The 21479-nt window shown below is 33.5% G+C and overlaps 1 protein-coding gene across 1 annotated transcript in view; it reads left to right on the top strand.

The window, feature by feature from the left end:
• Nucleotides 1-13097: 13097 nt before the first annotated feature.
• LOC111058498 (annulin) overlaps nucleotides 13098-21479 on the top strand; it is a 56947-nt gene continuing 48565 nt past the window's right edge. The window contains exon 1 of the mRNA XM_039424272.1: nucleotides 13098-13504. Coding sequence (XP_039280206.1) covers nucleotides 13345-13504 — 160 coding nt within the window. The 5' untranslated portion in view covers nucleotides 13098-13344. The remainder of the gene's footprint in view (nucleotides 13505-21479) is intronic.

Here is a 21479-nt window from a genome sequence, read left to right as displayed (position 1 = left end):
GTTGCACATCAGATGAGGTCGATGGTTGCACATCAGATGAGGTCGATGGTTGCTGTGATTCTGATGGCAGGTCTACCTGACAGTCCTGAAGACAAGGGCTAGAGGTAGGAGCAGGATGATCTGTCACATTAGCTGGCAGAAACTCGTGGTCTTTAAAAATATCTTGATCTAGAGGGAAAATGCCAGTAACTTTAAATCTCTCAATTATGTTGGACGGTGTAAAAGCTTTGCTGTAGACTTTTCCAGCAATTTCAGCTACATCGTAGATTGTTAGTGGTTTCCCTTGGTTGCCAGGTGAAGTCATCCAGTCAGTAATAGCCTTATGGTAGTAAGTTTTAAACGGACCAAAGACTGTGCGGTCTAGAGGTTGCATTTTGTGAGAGATGTGGGGATAGAAAGTGACCATATGCACACCAACTTTCTTAGCTAGAGTGATTGCTCTCACAGAAACGTGGCTCTCATGGTTGTCTAGCAGCAAAATAACTGGGCTCTCAATGGTTGGCTTGGTGTGCTTCACAAAATGTTCAAAATATTGGTTAAAAATGTTCTCATTGGACCAACCTGATGGTGCTGCTGCTCCAATTGAGCCTGGTGGTGCTCCTTTTAGCATGTTACTTTTAAAGTGAACGCGGGGAAACACAAAAAGGGGAGGAACGGTGTTCCCTAGAGCATTCACCGCTGCTATCATGCTTACATTAGTACCGCGCTCTGCAGATGTCATACCTCCAATAGCTTTCACACCTTTAGGGGCTAATACCTTAGGTGGGTTCTGAACAGTTGACAGGCCTGTTTCATCTAAGTTGTAAATTCTTTCTGGGCCGAATTGGCTGCGGCCAAGGACTTCAATATAGTTTGCAAAAAATAGACCAACATTGTGTTTGTTGAAAGAGGTAGCCCTGTATAGGCTAGTTGCCTCAGGTTTACGTAATGAAAATTCAGAGGAATGCTTATAGTTTCCTCTGCGTAGATCAAGAATGGTGAGGCCATAATGCATGTAAGCAGCTTGCTTCATATATTCCACCAGCATAGTTTCCTGAGCTTCAGTAAACACCTTTTTCACATCGTAATTTGGAGCATATTCATAGGACGATGCTGACTTGGAGATTCCGTACTTGTCAGCAGCCCCACGAACAGAATAATGGTTCTCCACAACATCTCTTACAGCAGAGATGAAGGCTGCATTACTTGGCTGCTCTCTTTTCTTTTTTTCTTTGCTCCGTGGCATTTTTAAGAGACCCTGGTTTCTGAAAAAAAAGTTTGTTACATGATGTACCTAGGGACACCAGCCTTTGGTGTCCCTAGGTACATCATAATAACTGTCCCCAGGTACATCAGGGTGCATATCTCTTTTATTTATGAAAAAGAACCATTTTAGGTTTGGATTTTGTCAGATATAATAATGTCTAAAAGAAGCTCTTAAAATATACTATTAAGTGTGTACTTACTTTGATTGATGAAAATACGTGGTCAGCAGTAAAAAAATCCTTCAACTGAGGAGAAAAATTTACTTTTAAGAGCAAAAAGTAAAAATATTAAAATAACTTCTAAACAGAGTGGTTTAGGCTGACTGGAATGGAGGGAAAGAAAGAACACAAAAAATGCAGTGTTGCCACTATAGGAAATCAAATTTACCCATTTTATAAAAAGAAATACTACTACTGTCCCTAGGTACATCTGTCCCTAGGTACAACACCTTCCCCTACCATTTTCCATTTTGGAATGCTGTGTGGAGTTCTTCTATCATAAACTCCTAATTTTGGAGACAGTAATCGGATTAGATCACGCGTATTCTCCTTTGAAAAACGGAACCTGTCCTGAAACTCTTCATCATCAAGTGAATTCTGAATTGAATGGATTAACTTAAGGATTTCTTGGTCTTTGTCGCGGTACTTGTTCACGAACATATTTTATATAATCTAGGTATTCCATAAAAAAACTGGGCTCTTGTCGATCACAAAATACTCACAAAGTTCAAAAACTATCGACTCAAACTTCTCTGGGTTTCAGGTTATGTCAGAGAAAACTTCTATACCTACTAGAATTTTTATCTTGAAGTTATATTTAGCTGCATTTTTAGGTTATGTCTGCCTAGTAAAGTCTAGAACTTAAATTTAAACCCTTTCCCAGTCGAGGGTTTAAAATCACGCTGTTTTAAGTTCTGGACTTAACGATTTTTGATAAATCCTCGACTCTGAAAGAGGCTAGAATCTAATTTAAGTCCTGGACTTATAAGCCCTTTACTCAGAAAGCGAAATTATAAACTCCAGAGTCTAACGTGATCTCTAAACTCCAGAGTCTATTTAAGTCCTCGACTACATTAACGCTCTGCCCCGGAAAGCCAATTTTCTGACTCCAGAGTTTTAAAGCTGGTTGAAGTCTAGGACTTAGCTAAATCCCGAGCTCGGAAACCGGCCCTTAAACATTCAAACATTAAACATTAAGAGAAATGCCAAACCGGCGACTTGAATCTTAGACCTCACTTAGCTCGGTCAATTATTTTTTTCCATTTAATGGTTGAAAATACTAGTAGTCCTGTGAACAGTAGACCTCACGCAGTATTCTCATCCACAAGTACCTGATTGAAACTATAGACCTTTATGGAAATACAACAATAGACTGGCTTCTCCACACATCTGTGTAATCACTTGTCAGCTGATTTATGATGAATAATTCTATAGTCTGATTTTTACTCTAATATTGGCGTATGAAGGAGGCTCCTTTTTCCTTTTATATTATCCTTGAAATGCAAAATCTCCAAAAACCTTGTACATATGTCAACGCGCAATTAAAAAAGGAACATATCTGTCAAATTTCATAAAAATCTATTACCGCGTTTCGCCTTAAATGCGCAACATATAAACATTTGAACATTCAAACATTTGAACATTGAGAGAAATGCCAAACCGTCGACTTAAATCTTAGACCTCACTTCGCTCGGTCAATGAAATTGAAACTTTGCACAATCATTCATGACAACTAGACAAAGCTAAGAAAAAATCATGATACATTTTCAAATTCATAAAAAAAATCCGGACATTTAAAACGTTGTTTCAATATTAACTGAGATATGGCAGTTTTTGTGGTAGATAACCACTGAAATTTTGTTGCAGTTCAAACCAAGGCATGCTGATAGAGTCGCCTCAATAATGCAACAATCTCTATGTGCATTGCATGTTAATAGTAAGCGAGTTTAGGTAATTTCGAACAATAAAATAATGGTTCATAACCCTCTAAAGTGGGTCATCAACCACTAAAGCTGCCATATCTCAGTTAATATTGCCAATCTTATAATATCAGATAATCAGACAATTCATTTATAGGCAATTAAATTTACTAAAATAGGTATTCTTGCAAAGCTTTTGTAGAACCATCGGTTTCTGAGTTATTTAAGAAACAAAATTTCAAATGGCCGCCATTTTGTCTTATGATTTTGAAAAATTATCATATTTTTTGTAGCTTTGTCCAGTTGTTATAAATGATTGTGCAAAGTTTCAATTTCGTATGTTCAACCATTAACTAGAAAAAAAATAATAAGTGAGAAAAGCAAAATGGCCGCTGTGTGAGTAACTGAAGACTTCCGGACAATTTAAAGTTATGATTCTTAGATTTTTTAACCAGGAACAATGCCCTAGAGTATTGGTAGGGAGTTCGTAAAAACCCTGTATATTTTTCGGCAAAACGTTTCACGAGTCCCGACTTTCTCAACAGCATATGACAACATGAGACACAGAAACAAGAGGAACGGAAAACTCGTCACTCATCCCTTATTAGTCCTTGCCCAGCAGGGTTGTTGCTCACATTGTCCAAGGTTATTGTCATCTTGCCAGTATTATGTTGAAGGAATGAGGAGGAAAGAGGATAAATCACATTGTTCAAATTATTTTACTTCATTAGGATTTTGAAAAATGAAAGAGAAATTATATTTATGACTGAGCCTGCACTAGTTATCAGTTTGTTATTGAGCTGTTTGATTTGTAAGGTAGGCATATAGCAGGTAAACTTTGTTTAGATTTTGGCGCATTCTTTTAAAATTCTATTATGACTGACACTATTCCATTGTTTACTTCATTTCTCGCTCTTTTGATGTTTTTTTTCTTCAATTTTTGACATTCTACGAAAATGGATCGTTACAGCATGCAAGCGTTTGCTATGAAAATCTCCTTCAGTTTATTAAAATATGACAAGCCACTCCGTTTTGCTTTGCATCTGCTATGGGAGCTTATAAAAAACTCTCAGAACGCGGTACTTTCGCCTGCTAAGCAAACTCTGTTTGACCTGGTATACTTGATAATACAGGGAGAGATTTTCAAAACTTCGCTCCCGCAGTGGTATCGGAGTCGGTGTGACTGGGTCTTTAGAACGTTAACCTCACTAAGCTTGGTTAATAAATGAAGAAACAGAAAGCGATCTTAGGTCACAATAACACAATACATCATCAACATCACATTATCTGAACTCTAATCAGGGATTCACACCTCATATACATTTCTCTTCGGGGTCTTTCTAGAGTTACCTTAAAAAATACTCTCTTTTTGTGTGTTTATACATTGTTCTAGTCGGGCCTCGAAAAATCATTTTTTGTGTGCGTGTTCATTGACTGTCGAACGTGGGAGACACTTTTTTTTAATTCTACAAACCACTTTCTTATTGATTTCAACTCTTATCCAGAGAATTAATATTAATTATGGTAATTCAGTAGATCAATAAGAAGCTATTTGAAACTTCAAGTAAAGAAGTGAGACCTATTCCTCTTAATTCATTCAGTGATATGCTCCTGATTCAATTCATCTTAGTTCATTAATGTTAGTGTCTCAAATTGAAATTTATAATGTGCATTTGTTTATACAAATGCACGCACATTTGTATAGTGTTAGTGTCTCAAATTGAAATGTATAATGTGCATTTGTTAATACACTCATTAAATGGTGTATTTCATACAAGAGTTAAATAATAGGTAGATATTACAATAACGTAATGCATGATTATTACAGTGTATTGTGTGAATCTGCATTGCCTGGAAATTTCTTATTTCGAATTCATGACAACCTATGGAGTGTCATTCATGTAGTTTTCTACACTATTGATAAGACAATCATTAATGGAAAATCTTCATTTGTGGACAAAAAATATTTTAACGATTTGTAAAGTTTTCAATGATTTGTAGGATTCTTATTAAATCGAATTGACTATTAAACTTATAGATGTAATGTTCCATTTGATTTAATAAGTGTTCTGAAAACCGAGACATGGATTATTATTATTACTCTTACCATCATGTTTTTTTCATATTTCTCCAGAAACTTGTTAGAGTTCATTTTTTTTAAATGAAAAATTCAATTCCTATAATAATTCAATCTTATGTAAGCAACCCAATCGTATAGTTTATATAATCTTTGTATTAGTCAATTGAAAAAATCACTGGAAAAAAATACTTCTTAAAAGGGAATCAATGTATCACTAAATTTTTTCAATTTAATTTGAACAAATCTTCATATATTACTAAGTGAGGTGTTACTATGTTTGATTTATTATGTTTAATAATTTATTGTTCAATTATCATTATTATTCAATCTATATTAAACATCATCAATGTCATCACTTTATTATGTATTATTATCATAATATATTTCGAATGATAAGGTTGGCAATAAAGTAGTTGTTCTACTGGAAACACAGAGTCATCATGAATGGAGGTTATCCTCCACACCTTTCTATTTTATATATCAAGTGATAAACTTAAATGTTTCAACTGTGATAGTCGTAATTTATTTCTTGATTCAAAAATACACAATTCATAGATATTATTTTGGAAGAAAAAACTGGCACAGCCCAAAAGTATCCCGAATTTTCATAGATCGATTTGTTAAATCCTATAGAAATAAAAATTAATTGTATTGTGAAATATAATCCAAAATCATGTAAGAAACACTTTTCAATTTTATTATTTTATTATTAGTTACTTCCATTCCATTTAACTTGAGTGAATAAATGTCATTTTGTATTACTTACTTGCTCATTGTTTTCAATAACCTACTCACAATTTTAGTTTCAGGGTTTTGTTTGAAGGAAATTCGAGTATTGATGTAGTGATACTACATTGGATTACGTCAACAGGAAATCTTGCTGAATTTGAGGGAGAGGGATGGGGAGTGCGTCATTGGTCGAGGGAGTTGAGTCTTACATGTTATCATTCAGAACAGTTCATACAGTAAAACTATCTAAAAGGTCATAATCATGAATATAATTTGAATGAGAAATCAGTTCAAGTGTAATATTAATGCAATATTGTAATTGTTAGTAATAAATAAATTTTATTGTTGTAAACCAACATTGGTAATTGACAAAGTCACACAGTAAACAAAATATAGAACACAAAGTACATTCATTCAGGTACTATAAAAAATTCGTTCAAACAATAAAACGGTCTTTCAACAAACCAATTAAGACTCGGCAGGATAGCCGGGCAAATTTAGAATCCATTAGCCATTCCTATAAAAAATAGGTTTGGCTAGAAGAAGTACAAAATCTCTGAAGAAGGTATGTGTGTTTGTGTGAGTGTGAAGAGTGAGAGTGCTAGAGGGAGTGGAAGAGCGAAATAGTCAGTCTTTCTAAGAGAGCTCTCCCCTAATGAAAAATCTATTCACTGTTACAGGCTTCCGTAACTAATTGATTGTTGTAGGTTTAGGGACTGGCCTAGAAATTTTCATAGCCCTGCTGAAAAGTTTTGAGAGCTGGACACTTACTGTGAGAAGATTCACTTTCAACTATCAGCTCTCCTTATAAATAACATCTATGCTTCTCATTCATTCAATGATGACCGATTCAGGTACTCTATAGTGTCGTTCACTTTCAACAGTCAGCATTATCAATGTGAAACATCAATGTTTCACCTTTAACTAATGCTGACTCTTTGTCTCACTGTAAAGCTGCTTGGTTGAGTGTCAGCATACCTTGTAAAAAACATCAAAGCTCGTCACGTTCAACTAATGCTGACATTTTAGAGTGAATCTCACTATAGAGCAGCTGGGTTGAATGTCAGCATACCTCGTGAATGATATCAATGCTATTCCCGTTCAACTAATGCTGCCAGTTTAAAGTAAATATCATACAAAGCAGTAGCAAATAGTAGTAAGGAAATTTGGACGAATGTTGCTTCTACAGTCACCCGTTTGCATGTCTCAGGATGTTACAATATATACTGGCTTATACACTAATTTTCAATAAATGACAGTATTGCTATTTATTCAACGAATTTTACTAATTACCCTATGAGAATGAAGATTGAATGCAATTTGGATATCAATAACATAATATTGTGATGTAACTACATAAATCGGCAGTTTTTCGACAAATTATTGTCGACTCTGAATATAAAATTACATCCTTCTCATTAAAACATGATCGGGTGTCTCTCTCACTCTCTCCCTCCGATTGATTGTTTGATTGAGTACTTTATTTATGTAGATTACAATATATACTGGCTTATACACAATATAATGAATACAAAAGCTTACAATACAGCAAAAGTATAGATGAGTTTACATAATATAGACAAAGAAAATAATTTATTATTATTGAACTGCCTTTTTTTGTTAGGGCTACTCTTGAATATGAATAATAGTATATTTCGCACCTAGGGCCAAAAATGAGACTTTTCCGGCTCGAAATCGGTTTTTATGTCCGAGGCCGTAGGCCGAGGACTAGAAAAGATTGAGAGCCGGAAAAACATTTTTGCCCATGGTGCGAACACTATTTTTTGCCACACAGAAAAATAAACAATGTATATATGAGAATAATATTGTTTATTAAGCACTTCCAAAAGCAAAAGTGGAAGGTCATAGCTCTAGCAAATCTGAGGTAATCTGAATATCAGGAAATTGTCCAAGTATTTTTTGTTTTTTATTCTGATTTTTCTAAATAACCTAAAATATTATGTTCAATTATGTAAGAGGTTGAGTTTATACTTTTTCATTCTTTTAAATGACAATAAAATAATATTATTATAAATGTTTTAATTATTATTGAATAATAAACACGAATAATGAAAATTTTTTTGATCAGCTGTTTTAGCACACTTAAAATTTGGCCAATCTGAATGTCAACGTCAACAATGCTTGTTGTCGACTTTGGAAGTTTAGGTTAGTAGTTCTATCCTACTCTGAAAATCGAATTTGAATAGTTTATAATATATATCGTATCTGTATTTCATTCATCCAAATAAAATGATAGTATATTATTGCAGAATACTTTATTCAATTCTAGAAGCATAAACTGATTCCGTTTCATAAACTATTTGTGAAAACGTTCATGGATATTGCCCAAGTAGTTCCAAAATTATCCACAGGTTTCGTGATAAACGCAGTACTATGAGGTTTGAGGTTAGATTCTATTATACTCTGAAAACTGAATTTGAATAGTTTTTAATATCTTATTTGTATTTCATTCATCCAAATAAAATGATAGTATCTTATTGCAAAATACTTTATTCAATTCTAGAAGCATAAACTGTTTCCGTTTCATAAACTATTTTGTAAACACGTTCAAATCAAATCAGAATCAGCTGACTTCAAGGCTATTTTACAGCCCTAGGGCCGTAAAAATTTTACCGGCCCGGCCAGAAAAAAATCACTTTCGGCCTCCATATGACGCACGAAAACCAGCTCATTACATCCAAGTGGGGCGAAAAAATATATATTTTCCTATCACTTGATAATGGCATCATATAGCCAAAACATGTTGTGAGTAGACAATTTTTAAAGAGTACTTTGATTTTTATTTTTATTGAACTGTATATTATATGAAAAAAAAACAATTTGGAATAACTATAGATAATATTGTTATGCATCTTCATAAATTGGCGGAGCTTTGGACATATCAATGTGCATTCTTTGGAAAGAATATTCAAAATATCCTTCCCATTAACTCTCTATAAAAACATTAATTTCAGTTATTCAACTGAAATAAAGTTGAGAGAGAGAGAGAGAGAGAGATAAAATGTCTTATATAATAATATTTATTTCTGCAGGACCACTTGAACGTTTTCCTATAAAATACAGGTTATTAGCAGAATTATAAAGGAATAAAATATATTCCACTTTGAATTAATTATGAATTGATTCTGAATATCATGCATCAACAAAATTAGCCCTCTGTTGATTTCAGTCATATAAAATAATGTATCACGGAGTCTATTGAGCAAATTGAGTTCATAGTATAATCTCAAAAATAATAATATGATGATATCTATGAGTGGGGCATATTATATATATGGGGAAATTCATCCATTTAGTGTGAAATACTTGTTAATTAGTTTTACTTATATTAAATCATGATGGTAAGTTGAATAATTAATATTAAAGTATTCAATCCATTTTTGAAAAGGAATTGGTCACCTACTTCAAGTTCACATTTTTTTAGGGAAAGATAAATCTCATGAAACTTCTGACCTTCGAAAAATACCCAGTGAGTATAGAATACAATTACATCCTATAGGTACTCACTCGAAATACCAACCAATTTTTATGCAAACACAATACGGTATAGTAGTAAATTTACAAAAATACCAGTAAATGTATTGAAAATACATGCATCAAAAGATAAAAAAATTAAATTAACTTAGTTTAAATAATACTGTAACATGATTTTCCCACTATTATTTAAATTCATTTCAAAATTTGGAAACAATAAATTAATTCTAATCCCATTTAATATAGATCGATTATATTTTGTCCACACTCAGGTCAAGATGCATTATTACTTGTGAATATTTCTGGGAATAACTTTGGAAAGGAAGTGAAAGTATAGGGCTATTGTTTACAGAGGAACAGAGCCCATGAAACGGCACCCCTCCAGACAGCAACTGATGGCGGTCTGTCAACGTACTCTGTTTAACAACTCCATTTTTCAGTGGCTTGCAGACGAAAATTTCCTTCACTAGATTCCATTCAAAAACCGTACGGATGTGTAGATTTTTATGAAAAAAATTAATTTTAACAGAACTCATCAAAACGAATTCATGTTGCGAGATGAATTTCCAAAATATTCATAAATAACGCCAGGAAAAATCATAAAAGTTTCTCACGTAATAGATAAGTTTAAACGTTCTCTCAAGAAATATTAATTTTCCACTTCGCAACTTGAATAGAGAATTAACAGACCTTTTAAATGAGATATTGACTGGAACATTCGGATGAAAATCAACCGAGTTACGGTATATGGAATCCCAATTAACATTACGCTTATGGAGATAGTAATTCGATATGGTCCCTCTCCTGCCGAGCCTTTTGAAATGAACAATGTTAGCACAACATTTGATCTCTGTAGTTAACTTATTATAGATTCTTAGTCCTATGCTGTCATAATGCTTCATGCTTGTGGAGAGACGTTGATATGGTATATAAATTTTATGTTTATACCTTGTATCATGAGCATGATTTTTGCATCTTGTCTTCAAATTAGGTAAGTTTTTCATCATATAAAGAGTCACATAGTAAATATACAAATTTATGACTGTCAATAGTTTAAGTCTCTTAAAAAGAGTTTGACAGTGGCTCAGATAGTCTGCACCTGACAAAATTGTGACTGCTTTTTTTCAATAATAATAATACTTTGTTCATGTGGCTGCTGTTCCCATATATTGAGATACCTAAGCAATTATGCTTTGAAAAAGGCAAAGTTTGAGTTCTGGAACTAAAGTTTTTAATTGTCTCAGTAAATAAAACTCTAGCTAGCCTACCAGTAATGAAATTTATGTGGAGCTCCCAAGTCAACTTTGGGTCAAACATTAATTCAAGGAACTTGATACTATTGCTGTTGTTTAGTGTGTGATCTCTCTGGCTAAATGTCAGAAACTGAGTTTTGTCTTCATTTAATTTGAAGCCATTCGCTCTGAACCATTTGGAAGCTTTTATTAACGTATCAGCTGTCATATTCTTTAGTGTGTGTGCATCTGAGTGAGAATGAAGAAAAGTGGTATCATCAGCGTACAACACAGTCTTACTGTTAATTGAGAGAGGGAGATCATTGATCATAATCACAAATAAGAGAGTTCCCAAAATTGATCCTTGGGGGACATCATACTTCACTCTGGCAAGATCTGATTTATTATTGCCCATACATACAACCTGTTTGCGTTTACTAAGGTAGGATCTTAAAAGACTGAGACTCTTCCCAGTGATTCTATAAAATGCCAATTTATCCAGCAGGATATTGTGTTCCACGCAGTCAAATGCATTGCTAAGATCAGAATACGGCCTGAGCAAAACACTCTCAAATGATTAAATTATGATTAGCATTAGTCATTCACTCTTTATCCAACTGATAGAACTGTATTGCACAGTATAGAGTGATTGTTGAATAAATACTACTACAGTCTATATAGTTGTGAATTCTGCATGTCGACTTCAAAAAGTCTGTAGCCTACTGCTACTCAGATATTAGTACTTACAGCACAGCAGTATTGATAGTAGATGGTATATAAACTAATATTGTAGTATATTATAATGTATATTAGTATATATGATGTTGAAAAATGCGAATCCCCACGTTTGGTTGATAGGCTTCTGAATGTAATCTTTTCTATACCCGTATCACATTTTCCAGTAGGTAGCAACATTTTCCAAAACGTTTCCAGGTTTTTCAAAATCTTTCTCAGAAGAGCCTACAAGCTGCGAATTTCAAAATCAGAATGATATAGTGTAAGAGCGAGTTCTTCAGCCCAGGAGGCTCACTAGCTATTTAATAATAAAAAACAAGTTTATTCAACTCGTGATTCAAAGTTTATCACCAACCAAACAGAACTTTCTTCAAGTGAATTCCTGGCGTAAATGTTAGCACTCGTGATTCAAGAATGGAAGGTTGCCGTTTCAAGACCATTCTAACTCATTTTTTTCTGCTGAAAATTTTTAACTCTGAATATTCTCCAAGAAATGTTGACAAAATAATACATAATTATTCTCTCTTACGATCTTTTTTGGACATAAGGAGATTGCATATTACAACACAAAATTTTCCCAGTACAAAGCACGGGTTATCTACTAGTCTATATATATAAAAAGGAAATGGTACTCACACACTGACTGACTGACTAATTCACTCACTCACTCGCAGAACTAAAAATCTACCGGACAAAAACGTTCAAATTTGGTAGGTATGTTCAGTTGGCCTTTTAGAGGCGCACTAAGAACGGATTTGGAAAAATTTCCAAAGATACGCCCAAAATCTGCGTTTTTATCGTTTTCTCAGCTTTATCGAGAACAAATAAACAGAAATTGTTCAAATTTAGTACAGATAAGATCAGCTAGGGTGTAGGCTAATAATGTTGTGTTAAAAGGAATTTGCAATAACGTCAAAGATACGCCCAAAATTAGCGTTTTTTGCTTTTTCTCAGATTTATCGAGAACAAACGAACAGAAATTGTTCAAATTTAGTACAGAAGCTAAGCTAGGGTGTAATAATGTTGTGTTAGAAGTAATTTGAAATAACGCCAAAGATACGCACAAAATCTGCATTTTTCCAGCGTTTTTTGCGCTTTATCAGCTTTGACTTTCTGATGGAATGAAGCATGTTCAAATGAAAAATGCAGGCGAGAGAAGCGAGCCCGCTGATCTCATTTTTGGACGATCCAGTCGGGGGTCCAGGGGGAGGAGCCCCCTGACTTGACGGATATGGCAAGTGAAGCGAGCCTGACGGCTAGTACATAATAATAAGCGTAGCTTATTATCAGAAGTTATGATACAGAAGAATTTCTAGTAAGTTATGCTCTAGCCTATAAATTTCAAAAGGGCTATAAATTACAATAGAATAATAATAAGTTATAATAATTATCATCAAATTATAGCTATAAGGGCGGAATATTCTAATTATTTTGACAGACTACATAGTTAGAAGAAGATCACATACAAGTAGAAGCAGTTATTACAATCTTACATCTTCCTTCTCAGTTAATTTTATTAGTTGAAGGGAAAAGTTGAAGAGTTAGTGACACTTGTATCACTCTGTCATCTATCAAGTTGTGAAGAAAGTGACGATTATGTGTTTGGAGGAAGTAGGAGGGAAGTGGGAAGGTGCGCTGAGAGTCCTTGTGCACATGCTGAGTGCATGGAAGGGAAGGGTGCTGTCTGCTGTCTGGCTCCTCTCTGGTTCTGTTTACATTCAGTGTCAGTTGGTCTACGCGCTCGCCAGTGAATGTACACAAGGTCAGTTTGGCAGCTCTCGTGCTCTCCTCTCGGTTCAATCTCAACAGCTCAACACCGATCACTTTCTGTCTTCTGATACAAATAAAGATTTGATTTGAAGAGGAACTCGTGATTTGCTAGTGCGGTGATTTGGTGCCACTCGCTGCCAATGATGGGTAATTGCTTCTCGCACTTCCGGGCCGTGTTCAAGCCGAACGCTGGCTCGGATTCGCACTCTTCGCCTCTGAAGCCGATCCGTGCTGTGCCGCTCAAACCTCCCGATGGACTGCCTCGTCCACCTCGTGCCTCGGAGCGCAGCGCCGCCTATGGTGAGTTATGCATCAAAGCCAAAATAGCTAATCATTATAAATCCAAAACAAAATCTTGCAGATAATATTGATGATATTCATCAAACCAAACCCCCCGCTTTTTCAGTTTGTAGCCGATCATTTCTCAAACAAGTATTTTTATCTTACCTATTTATTTGTACAGCAAGAAGCACCATTTGCTGCTAAATTCTTAAGTAGTCAATACTTACAATGTTGGATTGTTGTTCTTCATTATTCATTTTCCTATTGTTTGATACAATGAAAAAAAATACTCGTAATCATAGTTCCATTTATGAAAGTTTGAATAAATTGAAAGAGGTGCTACGTTAAATTACAATAGTTAGTTGTCGCTACTTTCAAAGTTGGATTAGAAGCAATTCTTTTAAAGTATGGGGGAATTTTAATAGTAGCCTATTCTTAGTTAATTTGAAATTTTAAAAAAATTCTGAGCATTCGGGTGTGGTTGTGGTGTGGGGGCAAATTCAATGTCATAAGCTTATTCATACTGTTGTTATGAATCACATTCTTTGAATTGATATGAGAATAATCATTGAGTTATTCCCCTTTCAATAAGCCAAAGTTCACTGCTGTTGCTGTTGCAAATAGCGTGATAAAGAAGAAAAGTTTGATAGTGTATATTCCGAGAAGAAAGTTTCATGATTAATGTTTAATATAAGAATAGCCTATATCTTTATGATAACCGGTGGTTTAAGCAAAAATGTTTTCATTCAGAAATAATCCATTCAAGGAAGTCCTTTGGTTGTTTATTCAGTTAGATAACTTCCATGAATCATGGTGTGATATGGAGAATATAGAACAGCATTCATGGCCTCATGTAGGAAATGAAGAATGCCTTTCAATGCCAGTAGCCTAATCTTTTTCGGACTAGATCATTTCAATATTCATATTCATTTTAGAGCTGCATGGTAAAGATTAATGATTACAAAATAAGATTAATTATTCAAGTGTTCTATATCAAATTATCAAAAAATAGTACCTACCTAGTCTTTATCACTATAATAGTTTGCAATGCATTCACAAAATAACTATATTATGTTGAAGAAAATATTTCTGTGCTACTTTTTCATGATTGTATAGAAAAATCGTACTATTATCGCCATTATAGAATTGTTCATAAATGAGCAAACTTTCAACTTCAATAAGTACCTTTTTTCTGTAAAAACATTTGATTTATCAATTATTGTCTTCACTTTGAAGTTGATAATTTTCCAATGATTTTATTAGATAAAATCAATAAAATATATTCAATAATCATAATCCCAGTTTTGAAACGATTTGATTCCGATCTTTTAATAACAAATAAGTTCTACTTGAGTTATTATGAATATTATTTAATTAATATCATAGAAGTTTACCGTATAGTAGCAAACTCCATTAATTAATTTTGTCTAGAATCAGAAGACTATTTAGCTTATCTTGTTGCAGGAATATATAATAAAACTCAATTCCATTACCAAAACTAGAATAATATTTAATATTATACAGAGTGGCCCATAGTTCTCTTTGAATACTTTTGAGATCATCAAAGTAATAAAACTGTTCTATAAGTTATATAATCTGGAAATACCTTTACTTCTGTACCATATGAAGGTTGCAAACTTTACTATAAAATTTGTCTGAAAAATGGACTATTTCAAATTTGTCCCCTAAAACATCAAAATGGTAACACACTATTCATTATTTTTTTATTGACTTTTGAAGCGTATTTTGCCAGAACTGTTCCACTGAAAACTCCAGTGTTCTTGGTATTTGAAATACAAATGTTCAACTAACTAAACGTGTTAATAATTCAATTTTGGAGACATCACCAGTCTGAACTGATAATCAATATTATCATCAAATTATCTGAAATGCAAAAAAAAAATTCAGAAAAGAGGTAGCCTACCTATTCTATACATCAGAGCACATTTTGATATTTCAAACATATTAATTGATTTGTTGTTTTGAGTATGAAATTGAGTTGTTATTTTTAATAAATGTGGATAGGAATAACATTCATCGGAAATTGATATCTAATCAGACTGTTTTAGAAATTCAGATTTTGTACTTCCTACATCTCTCTTGGTCCATTATATGCTTCTATGAATGCAAAAATGTAACGCAAAAAGTTCATTAGCAGAATAACTAACTTTAGGCTACAGCACGACAGAAATATGGAAGTAATGGTTCATAGTATGACATTATTCTCATCAGTAACGACGCAAGTGTCAATGTATTTTTATAAAGTCATTGACGATTTTCAACTGTTTATAATGTGGTATATGGTGTAAAGTCCTATTACAGTGGAAATATCACTTCTCACCTAAATGCTTCTTGAAATTCACCTACTCAAATGCATGCCCAGTTCACACTCATCTCACAGGCATAGGCTACATGTTTATTACCCCCACACGCATTGCATGTTATCGCCAAAACAAATCTACTTCAAAAACCACTCCAACGCCTTCCTCCAATCTGCGGCGGTCTGCTTATGATCTCATTCCTATTCTTGAAATCGTATAGCTCACAGTTCTCCACATCATTTACGCCATATATAGAACAAGAATAGACGAGGTTGGTATATTAATGCATATGGCCATACTAACCAGATATATGAATACTCATTATCTATTATTTCCATTTTGACAAATTTCATTCCCTGAATATTTCATTAACAACACCAATATCGCTTATTTCATTTTTAAATATGACGCATTTTTCAAGACCAATCTGAAGAGAATAAGGCTATCTTATTATTCAGAAATATAATTGTTCATAATATGTCGGTCTTGGCGGAAGTATGACAGTCGTGAGGCCCATTGATGGCTTAAATGATATATTCAAGCGAGGTAGAACCTTCCCGCAAGGGACTCCCCACCGACAAAAGCCATACGAATTTACTTTTACTTTCATACATGTAGCCTATATTAACATTGACCATTTAACCGTGCTGACCCAAGAAAATGAGTAAATAAGCGTGTGTGATTTGATTACCGCATCGGGTGCATTCAACCAGCGAGTATAGAACTAAATATTATTCTACTATAGTAGAATATATATTATATATACTACTATAGTCTTATTCTATACTCACTGCGTTCAACGCCACTGATCAATTCCATCGTGTTTTTTCTTACACTTAGTAAAAAACCTGATCACCGATCTGTGGCGCTGAACGGTTGCTCATGACTGACAGCTGATGTTTCCTCTGCTGCTGAAATTTGTAAACAAAACTAGAACCTAACCTATTTCATTGTATAATCAATTAAAATGGATAACCATCAAGTGATTGGAGTTGTTTTATAATTGGATTTAATACCTGATTGAATCTATTAATGCATCATCTCGAATAATATTAGTAGGTACCTAATAATCATGAAGTTATCGATTTGACAGTCTCACGACGTATTCGAAAAATTTCCTAATTTAGTTCTATACATCAGTATAAGTGAACTGTATTATGAAAGGGTGTCCGGCGTTGCTAAAATATTTGTGATTGGAATTATTAAACGAAAGGAACCTGAGTCCTGCATATTTCTGTTTACCAGCAGTAGCATAAACTATTGGCTAATTTTTTCCCCTTTTTCAATGTCCTATAAAGGTCTATACGCGATCATATTAATGGAAAATAAGAGATATTCGTACAAATCTAATTGGTACTGTAATATATTCGATTTCTTGGGTGAATTCTAATCATCAAACACATTCTTTTTAGTTGGATACTTTTTGGTGGAACGTGGAAGTAGGGATAAGTGGAAGTGAACTCGTAGTTCTAAATTTTATGTTGATTTGATATCAATTAATCAAATCAATTTCATGTTGAAATCAACGATGCAGTAGTAAATCCATTTTGATCACTATTTCAACTTAAGCAATTGTTAGGCAACAAGTCTGTTCTACAAATAATGTGTAGACTAAGTCCTGTGTCATCATAATGTTCATAAGGCCTACACGTTTGCGGGTTCAAGTATTATTATTAATTTGTTGCGTTTAGCCGCTTGAGCAGGGCTCTTGCAGCATGCAGCACCTCAAGTTGTAGTATTATTCTACGGTATATGCTGGAGTTGCCTCTATCCCCTGACAGCTTCACAGCATTCACCCAATGTGTAGGGTGCTCTTTCCAACAGCCTTTAAGTCAGAGTTCTTGAAAGAGTTTCAACATCTAAGTCTCTCCATGATGTGGAGAGCTGGTTGAAGAACCTTATTCCAGAATAATATGGTCCTTTCTCGAACAAAGTTGTTCTATGAACTGGGTAATATGAGATGGAATTATTATTTCGCGTGCCATACGCATGTTGGGATCTGTTTGATTCAAATTTATGCCCGTTCTTCATAACAAACATAATTGCTTCCAAGTAATAAAGGGCTGGAACATATACATTTATATATCTTCAAAATACTATTGTGAGATTCATTTTAAATTTCAGAATTTCTTATAAAAAACATAAATGCTTCCGATTCAACCAATGCTGACAGCTTAAAGTGGATCTCCTATAGCTATAGGTACCGAACTATGTAATATTATGTTTTCATTCTATACACTGCAATTTCTACCAGATACCCGAATAGAAACTCTATTACAAGTTTATAGGTTGTGCAGTAGTTCTATCTACTCGCAGTATTATAATTATACTATTAATTTGTGCTTGCCAGCCTGCAGTAGAAATGTAACACTCTGAAAAAATTAAAATGAACGCTACTGTGTTCGAAAATAGGATATTATTGAGAGCGGTTTGTTTCTTCTCCAAAATAGATGTTACCGCACACAACTCATTTGATGAATGGTGATTTTGCACTTCCAAATGCATTATTCTATTTCAAGAAAAATACAGTTTGTGAAACCAGTGGATAGTGACGAATTTGAATTTTTTTTGCTTGTTGTGTTTGATGGTTCAATTTATAGGCTAAATACGGTATTCCAAGGTAATATTCAAAAAATAAAAATTGGCTCAAGTTCATGTCAATCCATTCCAAAAAAGCATGTTTTTTCCAATCAAAAATAAATCAAGAAGTAAGTGTAAGTAGAGCTTGAGTATGATGTGCTTCAAATGAAAATTTCTATCAATTTCATCTACTTCTCTAGGGTTTCTTAATATTAAAAAAATATATTTTATAGTAACTTAACAATCTTATTAAAACAATTTTTTATTGAAATATCTTAGCCTATTTATTGATATAAGTATGATATTCCAATCACAAACATTACTAGTGGTCTAGTACCCTTATTTTATTTTATACACCAATAGTTTCGGCTAAACTTGACATTATCAAGTGTCTAGATAATTCAGATTTGTTTTATATTTTTCACCTGTGTCAGCAATTCCCTGATTTCTTCAAAGCTTTAGAGGGTATGTTTTCCAATCCACCCAATGTGGAAGAATAAGTCTATATTTTAGTACACTTGTAATGACCTGAATAATATTCATGCAAGTAGGTGATTATTTACTTCTTCTGATAGTTCAATCTGTGTCTTCAAATATCATAAATGTGCGGTGCTTCTCTTGTCTTGTAACACACAACAGTTTGACTTCTTCGGTAAAACTTTTCTAACTTACTAGTAGCTCCCATTGTTTTTTTTTCATCACAACTAATTATTGTGCAACCAAGTATAATTGCTTTTCCATTATTGAGAAACAATCAACTTGGCAAGTGCAGCTGTCCTGACTTTTCAGCTTGTAAATAGTCGTGGGAATCAAGTAGGCCTACGTTGCACTAGGCTACGTCTGTGACACATATTTTATGTGTCGACACATGTTTTATGAACTCCAGCGAACTGGATGACTTCATTCAAAGCACTACTCCATAAATAGAATTAAGACTCGAGCTACGACAGAGTGAATCTGAAAAACTGGATCTATTCTTAGACAATTTGTAATGTTATGTCATCATAACATGAAGACAGTCTCTTCAAGTTGCAATAATAATATTATTATTTCCAATTCGGAAAATGGATCCTTCACCGTAAAAATTCTTCTGGCGAAGTACTGCTCTAGCTATTATTAGCCTTCTTTATTATTCAACAATAATTTATGAGGTCATCTGTAAACTCATGAACTCACTCATTGGTACAGTAATATAATATGTATCTGCAACATGCAGATACGAGACAGTAATTTAGGCCTTATAAAAGTGTGTTTCCAAGAACTTCATTTTAAATAAAATTATGTTCTTCAGCAAAAGAATGACTGGAAAAAATGTATAGTTCAAATCTGAAGTATAGACTATTGTCTACTATAGAGAGGATCGTAGGTCTACACAACATGAAATTAGATAATTCGAAAAGCTTTCCAACAAATAGCTCACATCTTCTATTCAGTTTTATTTTGTTAAATAAGCGTGAGAATAGTTATTTTAAGCATTTCTTCGCCTGCTTGTTGAAATTTAAACAAGGAAATTGATAAAATCACATGGGTAGAAAACGCAAACTTTTACTTGATACTAGAAGATTTCAATCACCTTTCAGCATTACCATTCCATCAATGTCTGCTTGTTCTCTGGACTGGAAAAAATGAAGGAGTTCAAATTCACAGATTACGTTGATTATTAGAAGGAAAATAAACTGAGTAATTCGATCAAAGCATGATTATTTCAAGGGCATCATCGGCTGGAATCGACATCATGGGAAAGGTGCTAAACACAATGGATCCACCTCATGAAATTATCACTAAAATTCTCAGAGAATCTAATTACTAATTTAATGCTGGTACATATTCTGTGCTCTTTGGCACAACACTCAGAATTCGATTCCAATTTACATGTACGGTACTTTTTTATTATGTAGGCTATACATTACATAGCCTACCTATAAATATCAAGAAATAAAAATTCATGTACACTTTTTTAAATTTTACTGACTCAATTTTATTTCTTGATAATTAAGAGTAACCCTAACAAAAAATATATAATAATTAAATAAAAGTTTGAAATTATTTCATAGAGCTCTAGACCATTCTTTAGTTAAGAAGCTAATCATAACTAAATATTCCACTAATAAAACGTTGTTTTTTTTAACCTGGATATAAACTGAACCCGGAAGAAAAAACTAACTCATAAGCTCAACACTGGTACAATATATTATTTTTTATCTCATTCACTCAAGCCAGTTGAATATTGTCACTTTTATCACTGAATACAATGCTATTCTTTACTGATCTTGTTGCATTTTGAAATAACTTTCATCAACTTGCTTGTTGAGAGTGGCATAACAATAGAATTGAGAGCTTTAAAATCAGGAGTGGTTGTAAGAAAGAGTTGCCAAGTACTGTCGGTATTGTCTTCTTGTCCAACAACACAAGAATTTAAATCTTTTGAAGGCCAGATCCAATCAATTCAACTATCCGTAGGAGCTGCAGTTTGAACGTAATCGGTCATTCTTACCTTTATGGCTGATTCTAGTAAGGTGTTTTAACCAAATATATCGTTTACAATTCAAGTGACCTCTAAAAATTTAATCTCAAACATCCCACACTATAGTCACCCACTCTATTTTATCGTGCTGTAATGAAGAATAATGCTATTTAGAAAAGTAAATTCCCATTATTTTATCTTCTTTTCAAATGAAAAAATACTAAAATGGTATTAGCTTCACAACTTTGTAATCATAGGCTTGATGCATATTCTCGATTGAATATACATTTTATTACTGCATGTGACAGTATATAATCATTCGGTTCATTCCTGATAAAACAAAAAATCTTTTCTATTCGATTAGATCGAATGATCATGGAGTCAGATTTGAATATTAGTTCCGGACAAGCTTAAATAAATGTTCAGTTTCTAGTAAGTATGACTCAAGAATTCAAAGTTTGATTTATTTTTTAATCAGGAGATGATTGTGAGAGAATCCGTCCCCCAGAGGGTTTCCTGATACTTTTGAAATCACTTATGATTCTTAAAACAAATTTAGTGCTGCTACAACATATACATTGTTGCTTGAAACTTAGCATTTTCTCAAAAATTATATTTCCCATAAATG

Source organism: Nilaparvata lugens, chromosome 3 (assembly GCF_014356525.2).
Source record: "Nilaparvata lugens isolate BPH chromosome 3, ASM1435652v1, whole genome shotgun sequence".
NCBI classification, from domain to species: domain Eukaryota; kingdom Metazoa; phylum Arthropoda; class Insecta; order Hemiptera; family Delphacidae; genus Nilaparvata; species Nilaparvata lugens.
Note: the sequence above shows the minus strand (reverse complement) of the source record. Positions and strands in the feature narration are given on the sequence as shown.